The sequence below is a fragment of the Aphelocoma coerulescens genome, unplaced genomic scaffold (genome assembly GCF_041296385.1).
Source record: "Aphelocoma coerulescens isolate FSJ_1873_10779 unplaced genomic scaffold, UR_Acoe_1.0 HiC_scaffold_46, whole genome shotgun sequence".
NCBI classification, from domain to species: domain Eukaryota; kingdom Metazoa; phylum Chordata; class Aves; order Passeriformes; family Corvidae; genus Aphelocoma; species Aphelocoma coerulescens.
Window position 1 is genome coordinate 2,279,898 of NW_027183804.1, and position 8,160 is coordinate 2,288,057.

At 58.9% G+C, this 8,160-nt stretch overlaps 1 protein-coding gene across 1 annotated transcript; it reads left to right on the forward strand.

The window, feature by feature from the left end:
* Window positions 1-232: 232 nt before the first annotated feature.
* LOC138101767 (zinc finger protein 586-like) lies at window positions 233-4,233 on the forward strand. Its single transcript, XM_068999551.1, has 2 exons — window positions 233-443; window positions 3,013-4,233. The coding sequence occupies exons 1-2, from the start codon at window positions 233-235 to the stop codon at window positions 3,849-3,851; spliced, it is 1,050 nt and encodes a 349-aa protein (XP_068855652.1). The 3' UTR covers window positions 3,852-4,233.
* The last annotated feature ends 3,927 nt before the right edge of the window (window positions 4,234-8,160 follow it).

Genomic DNA, 8,160 nt, shown 5'->3' on the forward strand with positions numbered 1-8,160 from the left:
GCTGGACTTGGCTTCCTTTGTGTCTCGGGCTGCCCTGGCCCAGCAGCTGCCCAGCGCCCAGGGGACAGCAATGGGAGCAGGGCAGGTCGGGGTGAGCTTCAGTGTCTGTGCCCGGCAGAAATGCCAAAGCCTTCCCTAAGGAGCAGGGAGTGCTGCCAGAGCACAGGATGCTGCTGCTGCTGCTGCTGCTGAGCACGGCACGGCCCCAGGGCTGATGCCAGACAAAGCCGGGATGGGAGCCACAAACAACAGGAGGAGGAGGAGGAGCGAGGGGGGAGGACGGCTGGAGGAGCAGGAGCGGGAGGAAGAGGAGGGAATAAAGGGGGAGGGGCGGGAGGAAGAGGCGGGCCAGAGGAGGAAGGAAGAGGAGCCTCCATGTGCATCCATCGCTCTCGGTGTCCGCAGCTCTCGGCCTCGGGAACACCGCTCCCCCCATCCCGCAGGTGACCGGGGAGGGGCAGCTCGCCCCAAATATCTTGGGCGGGGCCTGGGGTTGTTTTGGGAGAGGGGATTTTTGGAGCTTGGAGGACTCCAGCACCGAGCCCCAAATAGCTTTGTTGGTGCCTGGGGGAGGGGGGTTTGGTGGGGCGGGGGAGGGGAGGGGGATGTTTGGGTCTTGCAGGGCTCCGAATGTGAGTCGCAAATGCCCCTTGGGGGATATTGGGGAGCCCCCGGCACGCGGGGTTTTGGGGGTCCCGGTGGCGGCTGCCGGGAGAAATGGGATGGGGCAGGATGGGGCCCGGGAAGGGTGGGATGTGGATTGGGGTGTGGGATGAAGTGTGGCGGAGGGGGATGGGCGGGATGGGGCCTGGGATGAGGCCGGCGAAGGTTGGGGATGATGAGGCCGGGGGGACCCCAGTCCTCAGGGGCCTGCGGGGTATCCGCCAGCTCCGAGGGAGTTTTGGGGCACCCCTAATCCTGAGGGGGCGGTGCTGGCAGCGGGGGACACGTGGCTCCGGCACCTCTGGCCCCAGCTGAGCCCCCCCCGCCCCCAGCGCCCCCCGGAGCGGAATTTGGGGAGGGGGAGGTGGGGGCGGCCAGGCCGGGCCCCCCCGCGCTGTCCCGGCGGGGGCCGAGTGCGGGCGGGAGCCCCGCGGGGCCCGGCCCTGCCCGGGCACGGCTGATGCCGCCCGCCCGCGCTCCGCACTGGTCCGGACTGGTGCTCCCAGTGCCGTGCGGGGCGGGGCCGCTCTGGGGACCCCCCAGGGCACAGCGCGGCTGCTTTGGGGCTGTCGGCAGCGCCCGGCGCTGGGCATGGGGCGTGTGGGGGCAGCTGGGGCCGCACTGGTGGCACTGGTGGTGCTGGGAGCCCCCCCGGGCGCGGGGTGAGCGGTGAGAAGGGGGGCGGGTCTGGGACCCCAAATGGAGCGAAATGGGGAATGGAACCCCCAAAGGGAGCAGGAGGGGCCTGGAACCCCCAAAACCAAGGCCGGGGGAGGGGAGGTGGGGATTGGGGATGGGGAAGGTGCAGAAGGAGGAGGGGAAGAGGGGGCTGGGACCCCCAAAGAAAGCGGGGTGGGGATGGGACACCCAAATTGAGCTGGAATGGGGCTGTGGATTGGGGGAACGCTGAGAAAGGGGAGGAGAGGGGAGGGAAAAGTGGGGTTGGGACAGAAGAAGAGCGGTTCCATGGGGGTGCAGCCCTGTCCCCCAGCACCTGAGCCCTGGAGCGATTCCCTGGGGCTCTGGGGAAGGGAGGGATCCGCACTGGGGGGGTCCCCAACCCCCCTGTCCATCCCTGGGGCTGATCGGGGGCTCCCCCCACACAGCAGCCGGTGCTGCGGCAGCCGTGGGGCAGAGGGGGTGGGAAAGGGGGGGCAGGGTGGGAGTGGAGGAGGAGCGGGAGGAAGAGGAGGGAGAGAGGAGGAGGAGGAGCTGGAGAACCATGAGGTTCCACCGCCCGCCCACTGTGTCCGCAGCACCCCCAGCCCCGGTAGCATCTTCCCCCCCATCCTGCAGGTGAGCGGGGAGGGGGAGCTCACCCCAAATCTGTTGGGGGTCACCAGGAGGGGTTTTTTTGGAGGGGTGTTTGGAGCTTGCAGATTCTGGAATCAAGCCCCAGATGTCCTTGCATGTCCCTGGGAGGGATTTTTGGGCCAGATGGGATATGTGGATCTTGCAGGACTCCAAAGCTGAGCCATAATTGCCCCTTGGGGGTCTTGGGGGGTCCATGTGAGGATTGCCTGGTCCTGGCGGGGTTGGACATTGGCTTTGGGGATCCCCAGGAGAGCTGGGGGCTGGAACATGGGACCCCTGGAGTGTGGAGAGCAGAGAGGGACGATACCAGAGCTGGGGGCCCCCAAGATCCTGGAAAGGTGGGGGGGCCTGGAGATGAGGTGGGGTTGGGATCTCTCAGCCCTAAAAGGGGTGGTGAGGAGAGGGGGGAGCCTCAAGTGCCTGGAGTGGAGGGAGGCTGAAGAGGGGACCCTGGGACCTCTGGGAGCCCAAGCAAAATCAGGAAAAAAGGGACCTGTGGGACCCCCAAAACCCCCCAGCATCCCTAAGCAGGACCCCAGAGAGGGGGATCCCCAGGACCCCCGGGACCCCCAGCAGCCCTGACAAGGGGAACCCCCAGAACCCCAAAGTGAGGAGACTGGAAAGAGGGAGCTCCTGGAGGCTTTTTTTGGAGTCACTCTTGGTTTTTTGTTGGTTTTATGGACACCAGGTACCCGGTGACTTCTAGAGGTGGACTTGGGCAGGAGGAACCCCCAACCCAACACACTCATCTCTTGTTTCTCCCAGAATGAGGATTTCCCATTCCCAACCCTTGGCCAGGTGGAGGAGGAGGCTGTGAGGAAGAGGAAGATGCCCCGGGACCCCCAGGCAGGTGAGGAGGAAGTCAGTGCCCCTTTCCCCCTCTCTCCTGCTCCATCTCCCAGCCCAGCATCGCCCCCGGCTGCAGGACAACCCCGCTGCCGACGCCGTCCTGCCGGGGACGGACTGGGGGGATCTCCTTCCCCTTCCCTGTGGCACGGAGGCAAATCCCATCCTCTCCTTGTCCTTCCTCCCCAGACAAGGAGCTGAGGACGGAGCCCAGGGAGGACAAATCCCCGCGGCAGAACCTGGTGGAAGAGGCCGTTTTGAGCGGCTCCATGGCGCAGGAATCCAACAGGGAGGAAAAGCCCCGGAGATCCCGCAGGAGGAAGGGCTGCAAATGCAGCCCAGGGTGCTCTGAGGAGGAAAGACCCACCCTGTGCTGGGAAGGCAGCCGGAGATGCAGCCAGAGGTCAGAGCTGGTGGTTCATGAGCAGCTTCACAATGGGGAGAAGCCCCACACGTGTGGGGAATGTGGGAAGAGCTTCAGGCGGAGCTCCCACCTGATCAACCACCAGAGGATCCACACTGGGGAGAGGCCCTACGAGTGTGGGGAATGTGGGGAGAGCTTCAGCCAGAGCTCCACCCTGATCCGCCACCAGAGGATCCACACTGGGGAGAGGCCCTACGAGTGTGGGGAATGTGGGAAGAGCTTCAGACAGAGCTCCCACCTGATCTGCCACCAGATGATCCACACCAGGGAGGGACCCTATGAGTGTGGGGAATGTGGGAAGAGCTTCAGAGACAGCTCTGACCTGATCCGTCACCGGCGCATCCACACTGGGGAGAGGCCCTACGAGTGTCCCCAGTGTGGGAAGAGGTTTCAGACCAGCTCCACTCTCCTCCGGCACCAGCAGATTCACACGGATGAGAGGCCCTTCCGCTGCCCTGACTGCAGGAAAGGCTTCAAGCAAAACTCCACCCTTGTCATCCACCGTCGCATCCACACTGGGGAGAGGCCCTACGAGTGTCCCCAGTGTGGGAAGAGCTTCTCACAGAGCTGTAACTTGACCCAACACCAACGGAGGCACCGCTAAGGGAAGCCCTGAGAGTTCCCTGACTGTGGGAAGAGCTTTATCCTCTGCTCCAACTCCATCTCCCATCAGAGGAGCCACGTTTGGCAGAGCCCTGGTGACCCACATTCCCTGTGATCCAGGTTGGGAAGACCCCTGGCTGGTGCTCTCCACGTTCTCCTGGATCCCTGGTGGCACCTGGGTGAACGCAGGGGCAGGAACACCCATCAGGACTCAGAACAACATTGGAAATTCATTGGGAAGAGCTGATTTTTTACCTTTACACCCTAAAATTTTCATCTGCTCTGTCCAATTGTTTTTTCTGGTGGTATCAAGCAACCCTGGATGATCTTGGAGATCTTCTGCAGCCTAAGTAATTTCTGTGTTAATCCCACTGAAACAACCAAAATTCAAGTAAGAATAAAGAAATTAAACAAAGAGATCTAAAGCAGCACCATTTTACTGGAATTTGGGGGTGAATTTGTGGTTCAGGGTAATATTTGGGAGGATCTGAGTGTTGTGGGGATGTTAAGCCAGGCAGATTGGGGCCATGATCTCACAGTTGTAGGGGCAGAATGTGTCCACCTGAGCCCGTCTGTTCTCCAGGAATTCCGGTTGTCTGTCCCAGTCCCTGGCCTGGGTCTCCCCCTTTGGGGTGTGACGTCCAAAGTGCCCAAATCGCTGCTGAAGTGCCTGAGCTGCTCTGGGCTGTGGATGTTCCTGTCCCCCAGCCTGTCCTGGTCGGTGCCTCGGCACGGAAAGACCTTCCAGCGCTGTGCCCTGGGCCGGGAGGGATTGTGCCACCAGAGCTGTCCCTCCATTTCTTCTGCCAGGCAGCTTTAGCACAGGAAAAGTGGAGAAGCCAGAGCTGCCTCTCAGCTTTCCGCAGCCCTCCAGAGGAATCCTGTGTGGGAAGCAGCCTGGGAACAGGGTTTCTGTGCCAGGGCAGGGGAATTCAGAGCCCTTTCCTCCCCCGTGGGCCCAGGCTCTGGCCCTTGCCCTTTGCAATGGCCCTGCAGCTGCCAGAGGGGCCTTTTTGGCTCAGCTGAGAGCAGTCCTGCTGCAAGGCTGTCCTCGAGCTGCTTGGGCTGCACATGTGCCCAGGGAATGCTCATTGCTTGCAGTCTCAGGCGCTGTGGGTGTGCAGGTGTAACTACTGCAGGAGGGAACAGCTCTGCTGGGGGCAGTTCTTGCAAGGTGCTGGCCCTGGCTCGGGGCTGGGCCGGGGCCAGCGGCAGAAAATCAACTTGCAGCTCGGGCCCCGCAGCAGGGAGGAGCAGCAATTGCTGGGGGACAGAGACTCTTGCCAAGGGCCTGCGGGGCCGGGCCCCAGGGAACGGCTTCCCGCTGCCCGAGGGCAGGCTGAGATGGGATGTGGGGCAGCAATGGTTCCCTGGCAGGGCGCTCAGGGCCTGGCACAGGCTGGCCCCAGAAGCTGCGGCTGCCCCCGCATCCCTGCGAGTGTCCCAGGCCGGCTCGGCCATTGGGGCTTCCTGCCCAGGAGGGCTGGGCTGGGCTGGGGCTGCTGAGGGCGGGATGGGCTCTGGCTGAGCCAGCTGAAGGCTGCGCATGATGAGGCCGGGGGGACCCCGTTGCTGAGTGGGTTCTGGGGTATCCCCCATTCCTGAAGGGATTGTAGTAAATGGTTAAAAGTTTTTTTTGGTTAAAAAGAAGTTAATAGTTACTTGTTATATACAGTTAATAAGTTGATTACTATTGCGACTGTACGGGTGTAATGCTGCTATGTGATCGCTAGATGGTGACACCAATGGGGAAGAGCGGTGGGTCTATAGAAAAGAGGGGAACGTTCTGGAATGTTCTTAGGATGACTTAATAATCTATGAGGTAAACGTCTTGAGGAATTATTGGTTAGGGGGCAAACCAATCACTCGACGCCCCAAAGACTGACGGAGCAGACCACCAATGAGGACCCTGGCAACGAGCCATCAGAGGGAGGATTCCAGCTGCACCAATCACAAGATCAGAGAGACTATAAAACTGCCCCGGGGCTCAGCCCCTCGCGGGGGTCTTCCTGAGGAACGTGATTCCGAAGGAACGCCCTGTGCGTCGCACTGTTGTTTTTTTCTGGGTTGCCGAGTGGGACTCGGGCTTATCTCGAGTCTCCGCTCCTGGTTTTTCTTTTTAAATAAATGAGCAGACTTTTACCCCTCCCAAAAAGTCCACGCCTTGTTTATAACAGCTGCGGACTCGTCTGTGATCAGCCACGCCCCCTGGGCGGTCCCGAGGAAGGACAGGTTCAGGGAAGACGCGTCCGGCAGGTTTTTTTTCCGCCTGAACTTCGGATCTTTTCGTGACCGTCGGGAGGTCTGTCGGTGGTCCTGAGGGAAGGTCAGGAGCCCGGCAACCCAGAGGATACCCCTCCGAGGAGCGGGGCTCGCAGATAAGGTCGGTACTGCGAGTGGGGTGAGGCATTAGGGGGTACGAGCGTGCGTGCGGTGGCGACTGCGTGAGACGGGGGCTGCTTAGAGCGGACTCCTGAAGCGAGTGGAGACCTCCAAGTACTGCGATTCCGGTCCTCCGCGAGGAGCCCGGCCGGGAAAGGAGGGAAGCGAGTGGAAACGTGTGAGTGCTGTACCCCTAGGGACCCTTAAAGGTGGGAGACGGGGGAGTACCCTCCTTCTAGCCGCCCCGTACCCGTGTAGGCTCCAACTGGAGGTGGCTTGGTCGTTGCCAGATCGGGGGTGGAATCGCTAAGTAGCAATTCCATCTGCCAAGGCCACCTGGGGAGAGGGGGTTCCTCGGGGCAGGCCCCGGAGAGTCTGTGCCTGGGGAACTAGGACCCTTGTGGGCTGGAAGAAAGACTCCAAACTGGAGATTTCCAGAGTAAGGGGAACCACCGGTCTGGAGATTGCCTCCTTTCGGGCAGGGGAGGAGGGGAAGGTGCCCAGCGCAAGGGGAATTAGGACCCCAAGCTAGGAACCCCAAGTGAGGTTCGTAGGGGGGGGAAGTTTCTCACAGCGCCTCAAGCTGGGTTGAGGGAGTGAGAAAAATTCCTCGCAGCGCGGTGACAAGGAGAGGCCACCGGCTGTGAGAAGCTCTTTGACTCGATAGGAGTGAGAGGGAGTATTAGAACCTGCCAGGATAGGGCTACGTTTTATTCTTATTTTATATATGTCTAACTAATTTTAAGTTAGAACTCAAGACTACTTGGGTGTACTTTGTTGGTCCCTTTTTTTTGTTATTCAGAAGATTTTTTAAGGCGTATATTAATTAGTTAACAAGTCTTATAAAATTATTTTAATTGCGTGGCTGCTACAGTGAGCCTGGAGGGTAAGGTTCTGGGGTGAGGAGGCTCCAATAGTCCCCAGACTGCCTATCAGGCAGAGAAGAGATATAAATTCTTCTGATTATTCTTTGGTGGCATTTTTCTGTTGGCAGTTTGTGCTTTAGGTTGGAACTCAAGACTACTTGGGTGTACTTTGTTGGTCCCTTTTTTTTGTTATTCAGAAGATTTTTTTTGGCACATATTAATTAGTTAAAAAGTCTTATAAAATTATTTTAATTGTGTAGTTGCTGCGGCGAGGCTGAAGAGTAAGCCTGGCGGTGAGGTTCTGAGATGATAGTCCCCAGACTGACTACCAGGCAGAGAGGAGAAGTGTCTAGTGGCGTCTGGCGAGCGCCATTTTGCGATATAAATTGTTCTGATTATTCTTTGGTGGCGTTTTTCTGTTGGCAGCTTGTGCTTTAGGTTGGAACTCAAGACTACTTGGGTGTATTTTGTTGGTCCTTTTTAAAGGAATTCTTTAAAAAGAATTTTTGGTGCATATAAATTAAGTTAAGAGAGTCTTACAAATTGTTTTGGTTGTGTGGTTGTTGCAGTAAGCCTGGCGGTGAGGTTCTGGGATGGTCCAATAGTCCCCAGACTGCCTATCAGGCAGAGAGGAGAGTGTGTCTAGTGGCGTCTGGTGAACGCCATTTTAATTTTTGAGAAATTGTCAGTGTCTCAGCCATTTTAAGACCTAGGCCGTAGAGGAGAGGTGTTTGGTGGCGCCTGGCAGGCGCCATATCAATTTTTTGGAGAACTCCCCGGAAGAGGGAGGGTTCCCCCCTTCCCGCTCCGGCGAGGGGTGGAGTTTGGAATTGAGTCCTAGACGGGCCGGAAGTTTCTGAGGGTTCATCCGGTTTCCGGCTGGGCCGCCATTTTAATTGTAGTTTTTGATAGGGTTCATCCGGTTTCCGGTCGGGCCGCCATTTCAATTGTAGTTTTTGATAGGGTTCATCCGGTTTCCGGCTGGGCCGCCATTTTAATTGTAGTTTTTGATAGGGTTCATCCGGTTTCCGGCTGGGCCGCCATTTTAATTGTAGTTTTTGA

Bases quoted from the DNA above. Each gene is read 5' to 3' on its own strand.
- LOC138101767 (XM_068999551.1), top strand. From the start codon at position 233: ATGGGAGCCACAAACAACAGGAGGAGGAGGAGGAGCGAGGGGGGAGGA. The intron at 444-3,012 runs GTGACCGGGGAG...CTTCCTCCCCAG, and splicing joins CCGCTCCCCCCATCCCGCAG to ACAAGGAGCTGAGGACGGAG.